The sequence below is a fragment of the Capricornis sumatraensis genome, chromosome 6, assembly GCF_032405125.1.
Source record: "Capricornis sumatraensis isolate serow.1 chromosome 6, serow.2, whole genome shotgun sequence".
NCBI lineage: Eukaryota > Metazoa > Chordata > Mammalia > Artiodactyla > Bovidae > Capricornis > Capricornis sumatraensis.
Window position 1 is genome coordinate 119,765,743 of NC_091074.1, and position 22,863 is coordinate 119,788,605.

A 22,863-nucleotide genomic window follows, 5' to 3' on the forward strand; every position below is an offset into this window, starting at 1 on the left:
CAAAGGTGTAACCTTCAGAAAGCACCCTCATGTGCAGCAGGAGCAAGTCAAGTGCCTGGGTGACCTTGGGAAGGTCACTTCCTGTTCCAGGTGAAGGCAGGCCTGGCCTCTTCAACCCAGACGCAGAATGCTTCTAGGACTGTGCTTTTCCAGTGGCTTTGATGGGCTTCAACAAACTTTTCAGGACAGCAGACTATGTATAAAGTGCTGAGGTACCTCCGAAGGTTCAGAATACTGATGTGATAAAAATATCAGTATCTTGTACAACTGTTTAAAAAAGTAATGAAGAAATCCTGCTCTTTCACAGCCACAGCCAGGCTTTGAACTACCAAGTGTTCCACGAGTGAGTGGTACCCGACTCTGTGGCCCCATGGACTGGAGTCCGCCAGGCTCCTCTGCCCATGGGGTTCCCTAGGCAAGCATCCTAGAGTGGGTTGCCAAGCCCTCCTCCAGGGGGTCCTCCCAACCCAGGGATCCAACTGCCAAGCACTCCATTAAGTGACATTAAGTGACACTGAATGCAGATACCAGTGTGTGAGAGTGACCACTTTATTAAATCATCAGGAGTTATATTGACCTTCAAAACACTAATTGCTGGAAACTTAAGTTTCCGGTGTTGAAAATACTTTAGAAGAAAAGTCTGAGTCACTGTACAGGTTTCATGTGGGTTAGAGGTTCGCCCTGAACCCCGCCTTCACCGAGAACCTCATCATGGGCTTCTCGCGGGGCCGCAGGAGGCAGATGGAGCTGGGGAAGCCCTTGAGTCGGAGGCGACTCACGCCCCCATCGGGGGTGATGGTGAACTTGGCATGGGTGATGACGTCCTGCAGTTCGGGGGTCAGGCTGTCCAGCACGTGCATCTCATCAGGCTTCAGCTGTAAAGAGAGGGGAGGCAGAGGTCCTTGTAATGACCAGGGGGCTGACTCTCCCAAGGCCACCCATCCGCTTGGACTCTGGGCCTTAAAAGGTGAAAAGTTATTCCATGATAATAATTTGGCTTGCCCTAGCAATCTGCTTTCGGGGACAGGATGCCCCAAGGAGACCGGCATGAATACTCAGGTCCCCGTGATGTTTCTTTCTGATAGTTAAGTAAGCGGACAAACTGATGAGAAAAAGAAAGCAGACGGGGGGCTGCGGGAGTGGTCACCTTTCACTAAGGGGAGCAGCGCTCGCTCCCATCTCCGACCCGAGAACGACCACGTTCCTCCTGCGTGATGCAGGGAAATGCTCTGGGTCACCCCAGCATCCATCCCACGGCTGGCCACACGCTGCTGGCCCTGAGTACGCTAGCCCCCCGCCTAGAGAGTCAGTGCATCACGGAAACGTTTCTCCACGTGTGCACACTTGAACAAGGTGGTCTAAAAGAAAATTTGAGAGTTAGATATGCAAAGACGTGAGACAAGAGAGCCCGTCATTTTATTATATAAAGGGGCAGAGACAGTTTTAAAAATCTCATTCATTGCACTGTTAAACTGAGCAAAAGTTTTGGGGTGGAACTGTAACCCTTTGAAACCGGCCTTGACCGAAGTAGCCCACTGGAGGGCTGCCTGCGTGACCCCAAGGGATCGGCCACCACGCTACCTTTGTGACCGGAAGCAGGGGTTTCCACTTATGGCCCAGAAGGTCCCACTTCTGCCTGACCACGTCCTCCTCCTCCTGAGCCGTCAGGATGCAGCCATCCACCTTACAGGTCTCAGGAGAATTACCTATTGGAACAAGACAAAGGCCACGGTCTCCACTCTGCACTCAGCGCAGTTTGGTTTATGGAATATTGACCTTTTTAATCAGATCGAAAGACCTAGCAAAGAATGAGCATGGGTGAGGTTTGCATGCTTCTGGGGCGCAGTGAGAGGACATCCCAATGACTGTTTCTGTTTCTTTAATATACGTGCACATGTATATATGTGTGTGTGCATGTGTGCACGTGTGTATATATGTGCATGTGTGTGTGTACACGTGTGTGTGTGTGGATGTATGTATTAGGCCTTGCATGTTTGATATTATAACTGGATGCTGGCTTGTTCCCGATCCCCATGACCACCATCCCTGGCTGACAGAGACACCAGTGCATCCATGCCATGTTGCACTTTGGGGTCCCTGGCTACACGGATTTGCTGCTTATTCCCCCGGCCCTAGTGGCTCAGAGGTTAAAGTGTTTGCCTGGAATGCGGGAGACCCAGGTTCGATCCCTGGATCAGAAAGATCCCCTGGAGAAGCAAATGGCAACCCATTCCAGTGCTCTTGCCTGGAGAATCCCATGGAGGGAGGAGCCTGGTAGGCTACAGTCCATGGGGTCACAAAGAGTTGGACATGACTGAGCAACTTCACTTTCACCCTAGTTTTGGCTAAACTGTCCCTTGCAAAAATAAACAAGTGACTTTAAACTACCACACAGAGAACCATGGATTAAATATACCACTAGAGATGATTTGTGAACATCCAGAAACGGCAAGGAAATAGCAGGACTGACATTTGTCCTGACCCTCAGGAGCCGCCCTGGGTCAGTCATGTTGAGAAGTGGAAACAGTGGCCACTAGTCAGATCTAAACCATGGTCTTCCCAACAGGAGATTAAATTATCAAGACCTCTTGAAACCATTTACATCTGCCCACTGAGGATGAACTTCACCTTAAATATATACTGACCCTTGATGAAAGAGTTAATAGTTGAGTGAGGTCATAATAATTCACAAGACATTTAAAAATCAAGCATCCAGTGTATAAATACAAATTGTTGTATTTACTCAAAGATGGCCAAAGAGTCATTAGACACCCACCAGAGTACTTGGCAAAACTTAACGATTATAAAAGTTCAGTAGCCTCTTTTGAACTTCATATAATGGAACATGTATCTGTTTCATAAGAAGGTAAATATGGAATATTAAGGGTGCTTTTTCCAAATATTATTTTACTAAAGGAAGGCCATGATTTTTAAAATGTGTGTAGATCACTGCCCAGAGAAGAGACAGTCACCAAGCTGCCTGCGGTCCCTGCCCTGAGAAGACACCCCTACCCCTTCTTCTGGATGACCTAGCCAGGAAGTGTTTCCTAGGCTTCTTCCACGTGGAGTTCAGGGCCCTTCACGGTGAAGAGCCTGAGTGCCTCATGGAACCACGCGACTTCTGTGGTTGAGCGCACATCTAATGCTTTGTAGAGAGAAGCAGAGTGCAAAGAGTTAACACGCTTGAAGCTGCACAGCTGGGAGCGGAAAGCCAGGTCCATAGCCCGCTGCCCTGAGTCCCTCCCCTGCTGGAGCCTGCTGTCTTTATTCTTTTCCATAGTTTTAATTTATTTATTTGGCTGCATCGGGTCTTAGTTGCGGCATGGAGCCTGCTGCCGTTATGACCAGCACACCAATTATAAGCGGTTTCCTAGTGGCATTACGTTTACCTTTGAAATATTTTGTATCGATTTCGATTTGAGTTATTACTCCAGGGTGCGCCAATCGGAAAACTGCCCACTCACAGCCTGGAACCAGGAGAATACCGTTCTCATCATTCTGGAATTCAAAAAAAGGAAGAAACAACGTAAGTCAGCTTGCTGTCATTCAAGACACCAATCCTGAAAACCAGCAAGCAACAACGTTGGCACGCACGTGTCATTTCTTACTGCTAAAGAGTAGGGCATTCCTGGTGGTAAAGAATCTGCCTGCAATGCAGGAGACCGAGGTTTGGTCCCTGGGTCGGGAAGATCCCCTGGAGGAGAGCATGGCAGTCCCCTCCAGTATTCTTGCCTGGATAATTCCGTGGACAGAGGGGCCTGGTGGGCTAGTTATGGGGTCACAAAGAGTCAGACATGACTGAGTGACTAAGAGTTTCACTTTCCACTATAAAAGAGTACTTCCTTCCTGTGATCTGGTGTAAGTTGCTTCTTGCGTAATAAAGCGTCTCTCTGCTGTCATCCTGTAAACGCTTAATGCCGACTCAGGGGTTGACTGGGCGCGTGGTAAATTCTGATGAATTTCTGATATGATCGTGTATGTCAGTTATAAACTCAGGCGGCGCTGGCGGTAAAGAACCCTCCTGCCAATCCAGGAGACTTAAGACACTCGAGTTCAACCCCTGGGTCAGGAAGATCCCCTGGAGGGGAGAGCATGGCAACCCCCTCCAGTGTGCTTGCCTGGGAAATCCCATGGAGAGAGGAACCTGGCGGGCTACAGTCCACAGGATCGCAAAAAGGTGGATATGACTTAGCATACATGCACATGAGTTCAGATAGGATGCTGTACACCAAAGGATATTTATCTAACCCAACCCATAGCTCCTGTGGTTGGTTTCACTTTTCAAAGCAGATATGTCTTTGACCAAATCTATACCAATATGTGACCTGCCTCCAAACACAAGTTTCTAGTGAGGAGAGTTTGTTTATATTTGGAAGCATTGGGTGATACAAAAACTACCCCATGAAAGGGGTGTTTACAATTAAGTTTGTAATATGATTTACACACTGAAAGCTGTTTTCTTTCCCTTTTTACTTCCTTATCTTGAGTTAGTTACTGGTCAGATTAAACAGCTGAGCCATCACACGCTCACAGAAGTGGACTGACCCAGGGATACACAAAAATCAAAGATGATGAAATGGTGCTTTTTTTCTCCAGATCAACAAATCTACTCATGGGTTTTTATTAAATTTAGATGCTCTAGCTTTTTTATATTAAAAAAGGGATAATTCCAATGCTGTGTTAGAACAGCCAGCATTAATTAGCAAGTTTGACTTCGAGGTCTTTATGTGTAGTCTGGCTCTGATATTATATTGAAACAGTGGAAGATTTAGAAAACATGTAGAAGCAACAAGTATTTACAAAAATGCCTAAGAGGTTTCTGAAATATCAGTCTCCCTGACATCAAATGAAGGAAACAACCTTCACTTTCTGGGAAGCGTTGGGACGCAGCGTTTCCGCCTCTCACCTCCAGTATCGGGGGCCTCTCCAGCCTCCGTGCTGTTTCCCAGCCGTCTGCCATCGACTTCGCCGTGCCGACTCCTGCCAAAAACAGTGTTTAACGGGATGTCACAGGACCACCGTGTTTCACTGTAAACTCGAGAATGTTTAGAATAAACATGCGCTGGCGTGATCAGTGCAGACGCTGTGCGCTGGAGCAGGGCAACATCCGTGGTTTCCATTAAGGTGAATGCGTCAGCAAATTCACACCCAAGCAACTGCCTAAGCCAAAATTAGGAAGGGAGATTGCTATTGATTTACTTCCTGTCTTAAAGGCTTTCGATCCTATATGAAGGATCTCACCCACCCATATGGCTTGAGATGGCCCCTTCCTCTTGAGTAATTCATACCATACCGGGGTGCTCAGTGTGATGCCCTCATGTCCCAAGCTCCTCGAGCATCGTCTCACCTATGATATTGTTTGGGTGCCCAAAATGTGCATTGCTGAACCCTACACAGGCACCCCCATAAGCGATGGTCACCAGGTCTAACGGTTCTTTGGGGTCACCCGCAGTCCAGTCTTTTTGTCCAGTACCATATACCCTAAGACGTGCAATTCCACCATCTGAAAAGGAAAAGTGCCTTATTATTATTACTTGGAAACAGTTGCCATTTGTGGATCTTAAAACACAGAGCTCCACACATCTGCCTGCTCTGGTTCTTAAATACACTAAGCCCAAAGCCCCAGGGCCTTTGCACCCGCCACCCCCCTCGTCCTCAGACAACTTTCCTGCTGCCCGAAGACTGCTCATTGTTCTCAGGTCTCAGCTTAGCTGCGTGGCCCCAGGAAGGCCTTCTTTCCCTCTCTAGAGCCATCTCCTTCCTGGCCCCCACCTCCATAGCTCAGCCACAGTCTGATTCCCCAGGTTAAGGTTATCAACCCCACCCCCCAACACACTTATTTACTCCATTGCACTAATCACAGGCCAGAATTACCTTGTTCTTAAGTCCCTGATAATAAGCCTCCCCAAAGCAGAATCTAAAAATCTTTGAAGGCCAGAATGGCTACTTGTCTTGCTTGCTTCCGTGTGGCACATAGTAAATACTCATATATTTGTGTTGTTGGTGAATTATTAACTCTAGGAAGGCCAAAAATCAGTTGGGAAATTCACCACAGATATAATACTTGGTGCCTGAAATCAACACTGCTAAATCCCATACCAACTTTACACAAGATCTTAGGTTTTTATTTTTACACACGTTGCTTTGCAGTGGGGTTGAGAATACTGAAGATAACATTCACAAATTCAAGTAGCTGCTGAGAACCAGAGCAGCTGAGAGTAGGTCTGCAGAGCAAATAACAACTACCAAGATCCGCTCACATTATGTGAGTCTAATAAAATGAATGTTTTTTATTTGAGCATCACGTCCTAGAAGGTGGAACCCAGGATTTTTTATACAGAAGCTCAAAATCACTAATCAGAATATTCTAGTGAAACAAGCCCTATATTTTTACATGAAAAATCTGGTGAAATTGAGTGATCTGAAAGAATTTCAGTAGAACAGTGGGAGTCTTGGTGTTTACAGTAAATGAAACCAGGCTGTGTTGGTATTTGCTGTTGTTCAGCCCCTCAGTCATGTCCAACGCTGTGACCCCATGGACTGCAGCACACCAGGCTTCCCTGTCCTTCACCATCTCCTGGAATGTTGGTATAAAACCCAAGAAAATACACTAACAAGAGCAATTCCCAACACTGTACTGGTTCACTGAACACTATAAACTGCCTTCATGGTACACAGTGTTAATGTCTGTTCATCTAAAACTGATTTTACATTAAAAAATAAGATTCTTCTTTACAGAAATAATATCCAGCCTCACTTTTAATCAAATTCTCAAGGAATATTCCCCTTCATGGATCACAGCCTTGACGTGGCGAAGGGGCTTGTGTAAGATCATGGCATCTAGTCCCATCGCTTCATGGCAAACGGAAGGGGAAAAAGTGGAAGCAGCGACAGACCTTATCTGGGGGGCTACAAAATCACCGCGGACAGCGACCGGAGCCCTGGTGGCTCAGGTGGCAAAGAGTCTGTCTGCAATGCAGGAGACTCGGGTTCGATCCCTGGGTCAGGAAGATCCCCTAGAGAAGGGAATGGCAACCCACTCTAGTATCTTGCCAGGAGAATTCCACGAACAGAAGATTCTGGCAGGTTACCGTCCATGGAGTTGCAAAGAGTCATGACTGAGTAACTAACACTTACTTGCTCCTTGGAAGGAAAGCTACAACAAACCTAGACAGAGTATTAAAAAGCAGAGTCATCACTTTACTGACGAAGGTTCATAAGTCAAAGCTGAGGCTTGCCAGGTAGCGCTAGTGGTGAAGAATCCACCTGTCAGTGCAGGAGACACAGGGATGTGGGTTCAATCCCTGGCTCGGGAAGATCCCCTGGGGGAGGAAATAGCAACCCACTCCAGTGTTCTTGCCTGGAGAATCCCAGGGACAGAGGAGCCTGGCGGGCTACAGTCCATGGAGTCACAAAGAGTCAAACACAACTGGGCGTGCACACACATGTAGCTTTTCCAGTGTCATGCACAGATGTGAGCTGGACCATAAGGAAGGCTGAGAGCCAAAGAACCGATGCTTTCAAACCGTGGTGCTGGAGAAGGCTCTCGAGAGTTCCCTGGACAGCAAGGAGATCCAACCAGCCCGTCCTAAAGGAAATCAGCCCTGAATGTTCATTGGAAGGACTGAAGCTGAAGCTGAAACTCAATACTTTGGCCACCTGATGGGAAGGGCCGACTCACTGAAAAAGTCCCTGATGCTGGGAGGGATTGGGGGCAGGAGGAGAAGGGGACGACAGAGGATGAGATGGTTGGATGGCATCACCAACTCAATGGACATGAGTTTGAGTAAACTCTGGGAGTTGATGATGGACAGGGAAGCCTGGCGTGCTGCGGTCCATGGGGTCGAGAAGAGTTGGGCACGGATGAGTGACTGAGCAACTGAACATCAGAAAATCAGAAACTAACATGACGCTGTTAACTCCACTCCAATATAAAAAATAGAAAGCTTTTAAAAATAATAATTGGTCCTGAGGGAAATGCAAATCAAAACCGCAGTGAGATACCACTTCATTTCCTCTAGGGTGGCTGTGATCAAAAACTCAGAAAATGGCAAGTGTTGGGAGGATGTGGAAGAACCAGACCCCTCATACGTCGCTGGCGGGGCTGTCACATGGTGCTGCCATTTTGGAAAGAAGTCTGATCATTTCTCATAAAATTAAAGACACAGTTATATGACTCCGCAGTTTCAACTCCTAGTTGTACACCCAAATGAAAACCGTATGTTTGCACAAAAATTTGTACAGGGGTGTTTATACCAGCATTATTCATAAGCTTTCAATAGGTGGAAATAGCCCAAATGTCTGTCAGCGGACACACGGACAATGAGGTCTGTCCATACAATGGAAGATTATTTAGCCACACAGAGGAATGAAGCACTGACGCACGACAACACGGGTGAGCCTTGGAAACAGGCTAACCAGTCACAAAAGAGCATCTATATGAAGGGTCTGGAGCAGTCCAATGGATCAAGACAGAAAGTGGACTAGTGGCTGCTTAGGGCTGGGGGAGACGAATGCTGATAGCTAAAGGGTATCAGGTACCTTTTCAAGGTGATAAACGTGCTCTAAAGTTGACCGTGGTGACGGGTGCACATATATATTTCACGCTGAAGCTCAGTCGCGTCTGACTTTGCAACCCCATGGACGGTAGCCCGCCAGGCTCCTCTGTCTGTGGAATTTTCCAGGCAGGAATACTGGAGTGGGTAGCCATTTCCTTCTTCAGGGGCCCTTCCCGACCCAGGGATGGGACCTGCATCTCCTGCACTGCAGGCGGGTCCTTTACCCCGGAGCCACCTGGGAAGCGATACTATATACTTACATAAACTTTACACTGTAAACTCATATGTACCATAAGGCACGGAAGTGTACACTCCACATGGGTGAGATGCACGGTACACTTATTACCTTGCAATAAAGCTGCTCAGTAAAACAAAATAAAGGTTATTTGTACACAGCACTTCAACTGCTAATATGTCTGTGAAATAGACATTGTTAGGCGATATCTAACCTAACACAGCTTAGGTCCATCACGTACTAATTTACTTGATAGTTTTTCCTCACTACCTACGGGTGGCAGGGCTAAAACGAGAACTTCCTAGTGCACACAAAGGGAAGATTAAAATCCTAAAATGCTAGAGAGATCAGTGACCGAGAAGGAGAGGGTGACTTTGCTTTGTGGTTTTGAAACACGCCAGCACTCCAGGAAGAAAGCACCGGACTGGAGGCGGCCCGTCGTATTTACCCGGGAAAATGTTGAGTCGTATGTGACTCCACCTCTGCTGGGAAGTGACCGGAAAGTAGTTGTGGCTGGAAGCAGGATTTCCCGGTGTAAGTTCTGTCATGGGAACCAAGCAACTCCAGTCGTCCGACTTCAGCTAGCAATAAATATAAAAACACTAGTGATGGCTCTAGGGAGCAATAAATCCTCGCATCCTAATGCCTGCATGGGGCTTTCGGGGCAACCGCTTTGGAACAAAACTAATGATGGATGCCTAACGGAACACTTTAATAAAAGCACTAATAAACATCAAGTCCCAGGTTTAATAAACAGAGTAAAGGCCTGCTTCTGTTTTACCCCGGTCATAACAGCCACTGGTTGGTGGTGGCCGGGGATGGGCAGGGGGTTAGAAACGAGCCTCCGGATGTCTTCACTTTGAGGATTCATAAAAAGGCAGCAGCTGGAATGTGATGTGAACGTTTAAATAAAACCTAGGCTCTTGCCGTGGGCCTGGGGGTAAACACGTCGGCCTGAGCCCCCCCGGCGCTCTCCTCCAGATCAGCGCTTCCCTGGAAGGGCCCGCCTGTTGCTGCCGTTATGTGTTTCCCCAGTCTGTTACGGATCCACACTTTTGTAAAACGCAATGAAGATCAGCAGACAAACTTCAAAAAAGAAGAATGTCCCCAAACACAAACCAAATTGTTTATTGGATTACATTCATCCGGCATAACGTTATTTTGTCCAATTGCTATCAAAAGTACGTGAACTGACTCTGTGTTTATCTCACGGGCCATCATTCCGCGTCTCTGTGAGCAGACTGCCCCGTGGAAAGCAGCACCCTGGACCTCGCATGCCCTGGGGCCAGGGGTGCACAGACCCACCCAGAACCCTCTGCAGGGTCGCACGGGGCAGGCACAACGTGTGAGCTCTGCCAGGCTGAGTGCAGGCGGCAGGCAGGCAGAGCTGCTCCCAACAGCCCGTGACAAGCCCCCGCTCCCCCGGGAGACGTACCTCTGAAATGGCTTCTAACTCCTCGGGGGTGGCCGCGGCTCCTGTCCTGACTTCTCGTTGTGGGATTTCTGGCTGCTTATCTAAAGTTACAGTGACCAGGAGGGTTACCATTCCCATTCAAAATCAGAATATACATACTCTCTTAGTGGGCTGTGGGGTCATTTTCATTTTGCCTAAAGATATCGCTTCTTAAGTCAAAGACCAATGTAATAGATACACGTGTTAAAGTTCCTCCATATTTAAAATACGTAGGGTAACTTCCAAAGGGGTGCTGAACATCTGGTGGTTTGTCTGCTCATCAGAGGGTAAATATCATCTCCAAGTTTAGCCAGATAGACAAACTCATCACACGACTCGGGTTTTGCTGGATTGAAAAAGTTCTGGAATATTGTTCGTCAATTCACAAACACTGCTTCCCCCAGTGGCATCCTCAGAACTGATTCGTGGGCGATTCACCAGCAGGAGCCTGTGTGGACGATCAGTGCGCCTCCTGAAAGCATCTTTCTCTTTGTTGCTGGAGGTTGCCTCCCACCATCACATGACTTTTCAGACCCTCCATTGTCTTTCTGGAGGGGAGACTGTCACGCCCCTGGAGCCTAATACAAGCTGGGCACAGGGTGCCTCCAGGATAAGGCCGCTAACTGATATGACTCCTGTTTCCCAAGTAATGTACAGACATGCCCCTGAGGGTACATGTTTCTAGACAGCTACCTCTGGGACCAACCTCGGAAGACACCAGTTCCATTCCAGGATTCGGAAAGGAACCTTCCTGGAAAGCCCAGAGCTGCCGCGTGGTTACACAGACCCGGGGGGGCCGGGGGGCAGCAGAATGAGCGGCGGCGGCGGCCCCACAGCTGGCCCCGACCAGGCTCCAGACCGCCCTGGCCGCCCAGGCAGCCTGCTCCCCAAACACTGCGCCTCCCGGGGGTGCTGCGTGTGAGAACAGCGAAATCTAAGTTGAGCCGAAGAACACTGTTAAGCTAAACCTCAAAAATCACGGAGCCCTTGAGGGGGAATGTGGTCAGCCTCTGGCAGCGAGGAGGGCCTCTGGACGAGACTGGGTGGGAAGTGAGCCATCGGGGCCCCCACAAAGCTCCCCACAAAGGTCCCCCAGGCACCTTCTTCGAAGTTTGCTGCTTGGATCGACACTTGAGGGGCGTGATCTCCCGTGAAGTAGGACGTGTCCACGTCGAAGCCCCGGATAACACCCTGGATGCCCAGCTGGACCACACACCAGTCGTGACCTGGGGACGTAAACAACAGGAACCCCCGCGGGCTGAATCCCGCCGCAGCGCCTGAGCACAGCGACAGCCAAAGAGAAACTCCGGAAACGCACTTCTCGCTTCCGAGAAAAACGGTGCGGGCTCTTTCTCGGCCGAGCCTGCAAGGGCTCTGATGACGTGGCCACATGGGACCACCACTCGCCACACGGACCCTCACTTCTAATCTGACCAGAACGTGCGTAAGCCCTGGGTCCAGAGGGGCCACATGTCTGACTCCAAGCTGGCCACTTCCTGTGGCAGCATTGGCAGAGGGGCGTCTCTGAGCGTCATTTAACTGCAAATCAGGGATGAGCTCAGCTTCCAAAAAGTTTAGCTGTAACTCTGGTATAGGGACCACCAGCCCAGCTAGGCCGGGGCTTAGTACTGAGCAGGGTCTCCTGGAAACAGCCTAAGCTTTGCCTTCAGGGGCCCAGCCAGGACTACCCCACCCTGCATTGGGCGACGTATAAGAACTCCCAGTATGACGCTGTGTGATTCTTGGTTTCCAGTAGTCAGATTCAGATCTGAAACTTTAAAATGTCCGGTTTTATTAGAATCTAATAAGGCCTAATACTTTACCAACAAAGGTCCATCTAGTCAAGACTATGGGTCGGACACGACTGAGCGACTGAATTGTTCCCCGGTGGCTCAGACAGTAAAGAATCTGCCTGCAATGCGGGAGACCAGGGAGGAGGGCATAGCAGTCCACTCCGGTATTCTTGCCTGGAGAATCTCATGGACAGAGGAGCCTGGCGGGCTACAGTTCACAGGGTCCCAGAGAGTCAGACATGACCCAGCAACTAAGCACCACATGAGGACAGCCATGAGGCCTGGAGCACCACAGAAATACAGAAAGCTAGGAATGCCGGCTGCGTCTGTGACACTCGAGACAGTAGCAAGCACGTCAGTGATTGCCCTAATGCTGGCTGGTTTTCCTTTACAGACATTTCTTTAAATTTAAAGGGTGTATGTTGACTGATGAGTAGCAGTGAGCGAACGTGGCCTCTTAAGGTGACGTAAGAGATAGGACGGATCCCGGCTTCTCTTGCCATCGCCGTGACCTGAGCTGCGTGAATGCGGCTGTTTCCATGGCAATCAGATGGGACCAGAACACCTATTTCAGAGAGGGGTGCTGACATCAGATGCTACACACGCACCGACCGATGTGCGCACCAGCTCAGTCTCCGTCACCCACAGCCCTCCTTTTCCAGAGTCTCCTTTTCCTCACAAGCGCCTGCCCCCTCCTGCTTGCACCAATGACCAGGGCTCTTGCGACCCCTCCTGAATGGGCAGAGCCTGCCATTCAGAAGGGACATCTGAGGTGACCGAGTAGTCCAAGGGCCCGTGTTAAAATCGACCCCCAATGTGCACTGCTTTCCAACAGCCCCTGATCTCAAATGTCACAGGAGTGAGTGAACAGCGTCATCATCGTCTCACCTGGAATCCTTTTCCTTCTGGTCTGCCATCCGTCCATCCATTTCCCAAACTCAGTGTACTCGTGTTCTTTAAAACTTGGGTTGTCCCTCTAAAGCAAAGACGAGCGGATCATTAACCTTCACGCGAGAGCCTGGGCTCCCAGCAAATAAACGTCTGCCCCAAAGGGACAGATGGGTGGTGCAGAGAACAGGGCCTGTAGGGGAGACGGAGGACAGTGCCTGCATCTTCGTATCGGCTTCCGAGAAAGAAGTCCTGCTTCTCTGTGGGCCTTCATCCACGGAACTTGCCACTGGCAGCAAAAGGTAAGACCACACATGGCTCATTCCAGGGGCCCCAACACTGGTGCAGCCGCAACCTGGGCGCCTCCTGAAAGGCTGTTGAGCAAAGCGAGGAAGGGTAGCTGGACTCCCAGAGCAACCCCCAAAAGACTGGGCAACCAGAAGCCGGCCAAGTCTCAGGAAGCGTAGGCTCGATGCTGTGGGTCGCTCTGAACAGTCACCCCTGCCCCCACCCCCGTGCTCTGAGCTGCTCCAGGCCCACCAGTGAAAGGGAGACCCCCGTCCCACAGCAGTCACACGCTGCTGGGTGCCAGCTCTACGGGCACCAAGGCCATCACCCCTCTCGTAAAAACTCTCGCTGGTCCCACTGCAGGGACAAGGCGGTGGGATTCCCCAGAGTTCCTGTTCTTCTCTACATTTATCAGTATTTTCTGTTTTTAATAAACATATGCCAACAAAGGTCTGTATATTCAAAGCTATGGTTTTCCCAAGAGTCATGTACAGATGTGAGAATTAGACGTAAAGAAGGCTGAGCGCCAAAGAATTGATGCTTTTGAACTGTGGTGTTGGAGAAGACTCTTTGAGAGTCCCTTGGGGTGCAAGAAGATCCAACCAGTTAATCCTGAATATTCATTGGAAGGCCTGATGCTGAAGCTGAAGCTCCAATACTTTGGCCCCCTGATGCAAAGAACTAACTCATTAGAAAAGACCCTGACGCTGGGCAAAAATTGAGGTCAGGAGGAGAAGGAGTTGATAGAGGCTGAGATGGTTGGATGGCATCACTGACTCTTTGGGCAAACTCTGGGAGATAGTGAAGGACAGGGAAGCCTGGGGTGCTACAGTCCACGGCGTCACAAAAAAGACATAACTGAGTGACTGAACAACATTTTTAGAACCAAGTAGGAAAAACATTTTCCAAAAAATTCAAGCTCTGCAATACTTTTCTTCCCATCACAAGTTATGAACACAAAGTGGGGCAGAGAGAAATACAGAGGACATCAGCGACTCCCCCATAGAGCAAGGTGGTCCCAGAACCCTGTGTCGGCTCCACAGCTGTCTCTGCCGTCTTAACAGGAGTGGAGGCTAATTTGCACACGTTTCTACTGTTCTAATACGCTAATTCACTGGGTCACATCATGTGACTCCCAGCCTAAACACACAGGGAGATTTTAATTAGCAGGACTGCGTGGCTCACCCCACCCCAGCACTTAGCAGAGACCAATTTACAGTGTCTTTAGAAGATTTTCAGCAGGAGCAAAAAAGTCATCTGTTGCAAATAAAATCTAGACAAAGAAAGAAGTAAAGATAAAATACCCATAAATTTAAAATCATTTTATTTCATTCCCTGGTGAAACATTATGAGATGCAGTAAAAAGAAAATGTGAAATTGCTGAGGGGGAGAGAAACAATATGCAATTAAGACACAATGCTTTTTAAATGCTTAGATTTCATTGCCTGCCTCCCCCTTAATCTTGCCTTCTCACCCTTTCCTTCTTAATCCCCTTTACCATCTGGATACAAAAGTGCTAACTTCTTAGAAAGAAAAGAAACCAAATTTTTTTCAAAAAATGGAGGACCCTGGGCCTTGTGACCCTTGTCCCAGAGCAATGGGGAAAAAATTGTCACAAGGGTCACCCCTGCGGCTTAGCCAGCCCATCCTAGGACACCCTGTTGGGGGTTGGTCTGTGGTTTCTCCAGTTCAGTCACTCAGTTGTGTCCGACACTTTGCGACCCCATGGACTGCAGCACGCCAGGCCTCCCTGTCCATCACCAACGCCTGGAGCTTTCTCAAACTCATGTCTGTTGAGTCAGTGATGCCATCCAACCATCACATCCTCTGTCGTCTCCTTCTTCTCCTGCCCCCAATCTCCCCCAGCCTCAGAGTCTTTTCCAATAAGTCAACTCTTCGCATGAGGCAGCCAAAGTATGGGAGTTTCAGCTTTAGCATCAGTCCTTCCAAAGAACATCCAGGGCTGATCTCCCTCAGAATGGACTGGTTGGATCTCCTTGCAGTCCAAGGAACTCTCGAGAGTCTTCTCCAACACCACAGTTCAAAAGCATCAATTCTTCAGCACTCAGCCTTCTTCACAGTCCAACTCTCACATCCATATGTGACCACAGGAAAAACCATGGCCTTGACTAGACGGACCTTTGTTGGCGAAGTCGTGTCTCTGCTGCTTCACACGCTGTCTAGGTTGTCACAGCTTTCCTTCCAAGGAGTAAGCGTCTTTTACTTTCTTGGCTGCAGTCACCGTCTGTAGAGATTTTGGAGCCAAAGAAAATAAAGTCTCTCACTGTTTCCATTGTTTCCCCATCTATTTGCCATAAAGTGATGGGACCAGATGCCATGATCTTCGTTTTCTGAATGTTGAGTTTTAAGCCAACTTTTTCACTCTCCTATTTTACTTTCATCAAGAGGCTCTTTAGTTCTTCGCTTTCTGCCATAAGGGTGGTGTCATCTGCATATCTGAGGTTATTGATGTTTTTCACAGTAATCTTGATTCCAGCTTGTGCTTCACCCAGCCCAGCATTTTACATGATGTCCTCTGCATATAAGTTAAGTAAGCAGGATGACATTATCCAATCTTGAAGTATCCCTTCCCAATTTGGAACCAGTCTGTTGTTCCATGTCCAGTTCTAACTGTTGCTTCTTGACCTGCATACAGATTTCTCAGGAGGCAGGTCAGGTGGTTTGGTAATCCCATCTCATGAAGAATTTTCCACAGTCTGTTGTGATGTACACAGTCGAAGGCTGTGGCATAGTCAATAAAGCAGAAGTAGACATTTATCTGGAACTCTCTTGGTTTTTTGATGATCCATTGGATGTTGGCAATTTGATCTCTGGTTCCTCTGCCTTTTCTAAATCTAGCTTGAACATCTGGAAGTTCTGGGTTCATGTACTGTTGAAGCCTGGGTTGGAGAATTTTGAGCATTACTTAGCTAGTGTGTGAGATTAATGCAATTGTGTGGTAGTTTGAACATTCTTTGGCATTGCCTTTCTTTGGAATTGAAATGAAAACTGACCTTTTCCAGTTCTGGCCACTGCTGAGTTTTCCAAATTTGCTAGCATATTGAGTGCAGCACTTTCACAGCACCATCTTTCAGGATTTGAAATAGCTCAACTGGAATTCCATCACCTCCACTAGCTTTGTTCGTAGTGATGCTTTCTAAGAACCACTGGACTTCACATTCCAGGATGTCTGGTTCTAGGTGAGTGATCACACCATCATGGTTATCTGGGTCATGAAAATCTTTTTTGTATAGTTCTTCTGTGTATTCTTGCCACCTCTTAATATCTTCTGCTTCTGTTAGTTTCATACCATTTCTGTCCTTTATCGAGCCCATCTTTGCATGAAATGTTCCCTTGGTATCTCTAATTTTGTTGAAGAGATCTCTAGTCTTTCCCATTCTGTTGTTTTCCTCTATTTCTTTGCATTGATCACTGAGGAAGGCTTGCTTATCTCTCCTTGCTATTCTTTGGAACTCTGCATTCAGATGCTTATATCTTTCCTTTTCTCCTTTGCTTTTCGCTTCTCTTCTTTTCTCAGCTATTTGTAAGACCTCCTCAGACAGCCGTTTTGCTTTTTTGCATTTCTTTCCCATGGGGATGGTCTTGATCCCTGTCTCCTGTACAATGTCACGAACCTCATTGCATAGTTCATCAGGCACTCTATCTATCAGATCTAGGCCCTTAAATCTATTTCTCACTTCCACTGTATAATCATAAGGGATTTGATTTAGGTCATACCTGAATGGTCTAGTGGTTTTCCCTACTTTCTTAAATTTAAGTCTGAATTTGGCAATAAGGAGCTCATGATCTGAGCCACAGTCAGCTCCCCGTCTTGTTTCTGCTGACTGTATAGAACTTCTCCATCTTTGCCTGCAAAGAATATAATCAATCTGATTTTGGTGTTGACCATCTGGTGATGTCCATGTGTAGAGTCTTCTCTTGTGTTGTTGGAAGAGGGTGTTTGCTGTGACCAGTGCGTTCTCTTGGCAGAACTCTGTTAGCCTTTGACTTGCTTCATGCCGCATTCCAAGGCCAAACTTGCCTGTTACCCCAGGTATCTCTTGACTTCCTACTTTTGCATTCCAGTCCCCTATAATGAAAAAGATGTCTTTTTTGGGTGTTAGTTCTAGAAGGTCTTGTAGGTCTTCATAGAACCGTTCAGCTTCAGCTTCTTCAGCATTACTGGATGGGGCATAGACTTGGATTACCGTGATATTAAATAGTTTGCCTTGGAAACGAACAGAGATCATTCTGTTGTTTTTGAGATTGCATCCAAGTATTTTGGACTCTTGTTGACTGTGATGGCTATTCCGTTTCTTCTGAGGGATTCCTGCCCACAGTAGTAGATATAATGGTCATCTGAGTTAAATTCACCCATTCCAGTCCATCTTAGTTCACTGATTCCTAGAATGTCTATGTTCAGTCTTGCCACCTCCTGTTTGACCACTTCCAGTTTGCCTTGATTCATGGACCTGACATTCCAGGTTCCTATGAAATATTTTTCTTACATCTGACTTTACTTCTGTAACCAGTCACATCCACAGCTGGGTGTTGTTTTGGCTTTGGCTCCATCTCTTCATTCTTTCTGGAGTTATTTCTCCACTGATCTCCAGTAGCATCTTGGGCACCTACCGACCTGGGGAGCTCCTCTCTCAGTGTCCTATAACTTTGTGCCTTTCCATGCTCTTCATGGAGTTCTCAGGCAAGAATACTGAAGTGGTTTGCCATTCCCTTCTCCAGTGGACCGTGTTTTGTCACAACTTCCACCATGACCCGCCCATCTTGGGTGGCCTGACACAGCATGGCTCATGGTTTCATTGAGTTAGACAAGCTGAGTTCCATGTGATCAGATTGGTTAGTTTTCTGTGATTGTCGTTTTCATTCTGTCTGCCCTCTGATGGAGAAGGATGAGAGGCTTATGGAAGCTTCCTGATGGGAGAGACTGACTGAGGGGAAAACTGGGTCTTGTTCTGATGGGTGGGGCTATGCTCAGTAAATCTTTAATCCGATTTTCTGGTGATGGGCGGGCTGTGGTCCCTCCCTGTTGTTTGACCTGAGACCAAGCTATGGTGGAGGTGATGAAGATAATGGGGGCCTCCTTCAGAAGGTCCCAAGCACACACTGCCGCACTCAGTGCCCCCGACCCTGCCGCAGGCCATTGCCAACCCACGCCTCCCCCGGAGGCTCCTGGACATGGGCAAGTCTGGGTCAGTCTCTTGTGGAGCCACTGCTGCTTTCTTCGGGTCCTGGTGTGCATGAGGTTTTGTTTGTGCCCCTCCGAGAGCCTGTTTCCCCAGTCCTGTGTAAGTTCTGGCGGCTCTATGGTGGGTTAATGGCGACCTGTTCCAGGAGGGCTTATGCCATACCCAGGTCTGCTGCACCCCGAGCCCCCGCCCCTATGGCAGCCCACTGCTGACCCGTACTCCACAGAAGACGCTCACACACAGTTCTGGCTCCGTCTCTGTGGGCCTCTGGGTCCTGGTGCACACAAGGTTTGTTTGTGCCCTCCAAGCGTCTCTGGCGGGAGAGGAGTTTGCTTCTAAACATGATTTTGGCCTCCTACCATCTTGCTGAGTCTTCTCCTTTGCCTCTGTGGTTTGTTAACCAAAGCAGAATGTTTGTTTGGCCACACCTCATGGCTCGGGGGGCTTTCAGTTGCCCTGTCAAGCAGGGATTGAACCCTGGACATGGCAATGAAAGCGCTGAGCCCTCACCACTGAACTCCCAAAGCAGGACACCTTCGAGAGTGAGGTGCAGCCTGGCTGCTTGCCACTCCACCAGACGTGAGGCCTGGGGACCCTGTGGTCTGGGAGTGTCCTGACCTCTGAGCCCAGCCAGAACCTAGAAGGCAAGGGAGGGCCTAGCTGACTGGGAGTTGCTGGTTGTCTGGTTGGCCAAATGTGGGGGCCATCTCTGTGTGAGCAGAAAGCATAGGATTGGGAGTGAAGCGCACATCAAAGGATGGTGTCATTAGCCTCCAATTAAAATAAATCAATTTAATAATAAAAAAGGAAGGTGTCAGTGAGCCCAGATTTGCTCAGTCGTCTCCAACTCTTGTGACCGCATGGACTGCAGCCCACAAGGCCCCTCTGTCCATGGGATTCTCCAGGCAGGAATACTGGAGTGGGTTGCCATTTTTTCCCCCAGGGGACCTTCCCGACCCAGGGATTGAACCCACGTCTCTTACGTCTCTTGCATTGGCAGGCGGGTTCTTAACCACAGGCGCCACCTGGGAAGCCCGTACACAGAAAAGGGCTAAATTCCTTACCTAAAGATGTCTGGTTTTCTTTTATGAATAGGAATCTTTCGATGCTGTGGTTACATGATCTTTGTTGCAAAACCCCCTACATATCCTGGCTCCCCCCTCACCTCTTCGGAGCCATCCGTAGAGCCGTGTGAGAGGCCGTGTCCTGGGCTGACGACCTGTTTTGTCTCTGAATAAAGCATTGTGCTCAGCTTTTAGGCTGTGCACAGTTTTGTCTGTTGACATCTGCCTCCCGAGGACGCAGCTTGGTGAGCTCACCTGCAAGCCGCCTCCGGGGCAGAGACCTTCCAGGCACGGGGGGCCTCGCTGCCCCTCCAGGCTCCTGCGCTCACACCCCACGCCAGCCCCCTTCCCCTCGTCCTCTGTCTGGCCCTCCCCATCACCCCCCTGCCTTGCCGGCTCCTCCCCTGACTGAGGGCTCCTTTGAGCATCGCTTCCCTGCATGGCCCTCCCCCTGCTTCCCCACCCTGCGTGGCAGATGTGGCCCCACAGCGCCCTGTGCTGCCTTGATGCCAGCCCTGGTCTGCACGTCTCCTGGCAGAGCCTAAGCTCTCGAGGGTAGGCCTGTAGCTTACCTGGAGCCTCATGTTAGGTCCTCACGTGATTCTCATACTGAAGTCTGAGGACCACGCATCTGCCCCATAAGAAAGCACAATACGGGGTGGGGAGTTCTTCTCACGGGGGCAAAATGTGTGCCCCCAGCCTCGGGCAGTGCTGCCCCGGTCATAACTGTCACCAATTTAAGGAAAGTTCCCTGGGAGACTTTCGCAGTAACGGGCTTCCTTGGGGAGGCCAGCCTTCCTCTTGATTCCTGCTGTTCCAGTTCGGGTCCCTGCAGTGGTCAGCTGGAGCCTCAGCCTGGGCGCATCAAGTACAACACTTGTTCCCGCCCTGAGACACCCTGCTCACCTTTCCTCCTACAAACTCAGACGCCAAGTCAACCAGCTGCGTGAAGTCTGGAGGCCTGGCCACTTTTCTTTCCCTGGGGGAGTCAGCCATGCTTCCTGCAAGGAGAAAGGTGGGCTGGGTCAGCCTCTGGGTGCCAAGTCTCAGGGAGCAAGGCACTCATCAAGCCCCCAAACCAAGGCTTCAGCCATTCAGACAACACACAGGGTACCCACTGGCTCAGAGTCCCTCCCCAGCAACTTTGCACAAAACTGCAGTGGGAGGTTACTAGAGCACAGCCCCTGTGTGAACCATCTAAGAAGAAAACACACAAATTCTGCAGCCACAAAATGCAAAATTTCGTTATTCAAGGAGGAAGAAGTGCTTCAGTGTAGAAAAGAACAGTTTGCCTTGAATAGTTTTGAGGGACATTTGAAAAAACACATCCTGGGCTTCCCTGGTGACTCACTGGTAAATAATCCGCTGCAAATGCAGGAAAGACAGGTTCAGTCCCTGGTCCAGGAAGACCCCACACGCCGCGGGGCAACTAAGCCCGCGCGCCAAAACTACTGAGCCTGCGCTCTAGGACCCAGGAGCCGCAAATACGGAGACCACACTCCCTACCGGCCAGGATCCTCAGAAGTCACCGCAGTGAGACGCTCCGGCTCAGCTAGAGAGAAGCCCAAGCGGCAAAGAAGACGCAGCGCGGCCCAAAACAAGTCAGCCTGAATAAAGTATTTGGAAAATAGCCTTTACAGAGAGGCTACTTTGAGACATTAGAAAACAATCTCACTTTATAAAACAAAACGTGTTTTGATTCCATGTGTCTGACTTAGAATGACAGATTTCTAATCACAAAAAGATACAAGCAACAAAGGGTTAGAGCACAGGAAACTCGAGTCAATATCTTATAATAATGGAAAACAATCTGAAATGTATGTGTGTATGTATGACTGAATCCCCTTGCTATGCACCTGAAACATTTTGTCAACTATACTTCAATAAAATATATATATTAAGAACACACACATATCGAGCAGCTGGGCGCTAGACCCTGGTGGAGGCGGGCCCAGAAAACAGAGGACAGAGCACCCTCCTCGTCCACGGCGCGCCGGGCGCCCTGCCTCTGGGGCTTGGCGACGTGTGTTCCCTCTGCCAGGAAGCTCTTCCTGGGCACCTGTGCAGCTCACCCGCTCCCTCTGCTCAAGGCCCAGCGGGACTGTCACTTCCTCGGTGCAAACGGCTCCCGCAGTGCGGTGGCATCTCCGCCCACACCCCCACCCCAGCACTGCCGACACCCCCGCTGCATCTGTCTTTCTCTCCACAGCACGCAGACCTCTGCGGGATTCGCCTGCTCGTGGGTTTTATTATCTTCTTTCCCGATTAGATGTGCTAGGCTCCATGAGGACACTCGTGAGCCAACTCATTAGACAAGACCCTGATGCTGGGGAAGACTGAGGGCAGGAGGAGAAGGGGGCGACAGAGGACGAGATGGCTGGATGGAATCCCCGACTCCATGGACATGGGTTTGAGTGAACTCTGGGAGATGCTGAAGGACAGGAAATCCTGGTGTGCTGCAGCCCATGGGATCGCAAAGAGTCGGACCCAACTGAGCAGCTGAACAGCAGGTGAGGACACTGATTTTTTTTTTCCCCCCCACTGGTGTGTCTGCAGGGCTTGGAACGTTGCCTGCCACATACAAGATGCTTGACAGATACCTGATGAATAAATGAATGAGTGAATGATGCTTTCTTGATTTGTGTGTTAAAATACTGATTCCTCAGATGGACCAAAATCTTCCCAAGGATGAACAGGTGCAGAAGAAAACAGGACATTTATTTCCGGACATTTATTTGAGTCTACAATAGCGTCCTACACAGTTCATTTATTTTATCTCATTTTAATCTTCAGAACAACCCTATGAGTTTGGTATTCACATCTTACAAATAAAATGCCTCTTTGAGAGGCCGAGTGAACTGTCCAAACCACACAGCTGGGGAGGGAACCCTATTTCCAACCCAGACATGTCCTGACATGATGGATATTTGAGAGCTCTTAGCCCGCATCAGTCTCGGAAGGGATGCTCACCCGTTAGTGTTAGGCTCATACAGTGGCTGTGGCTGAAGCTCCTGCGGTGGCCAGGCCCACGGCCACGAGTGGGACTGACCCCTGACCCCTGACCCCTGACCCCTGCTCTCTAGGGGTCACAGTGGAGGGAAGACATAGCAGGAGATGCAGAGACAAGAGGTGTCCTCCTGGGGCCTCCTTTAGGAGGGACAGCCGAGCTGGGCACCAAGGAGATGGGGCGACAGAGAGCACGTGGCCAGGTGGGTCCAGGGCCTGGGGGCTGGAGAACCCCGCTGGTCCAGACCTGCACGGAGCAGCCTGGAAGCCCTGGCCACAGGTGGCTAGTCAGAGAATTTTAAAGAAGCACAAGTGAATAAAATGTAATTTTACAGAATTACAATTGAATTACAAGAATTACAGCGACTTTTAAA

At 49.2% G+C, this 22,863-nt stretch overlaps 1 protein-coding gene across 1 annotated transcript; it reads right to left on the reverse strand.

The window, feature by feature from the left end:
• Positions 1–668: 668 nt before the first annotated feature.
• Positions 669–20,479, reverse strand: ALLC (allantoicase). The gene is made up of 11 exons (XM_068974672.1): positions 20,390–20,479; positions 14,433–14,488; positions 12,928–13,013; positions 11,347–11,472; positions 10,229–10,308; positions 9,242–9,374; positions 5,348–5,503; positions 4,907–4,980; positions 3,390–3,498; positions 1,582–1,706; positions 669–875 (listed from the first exon to the last, which is right to left on the reverse strand). The coding sequence occupies exons 1-11, from the start codon at positions 20,477–20,479 to the stop codon at positions 669–671; spliced, it is 1,242 nt and encodes a 413-aa protein (XP_068830773.1).
• Positions 20,480–22,863: the final 2,384 nt, after the last annotated feature.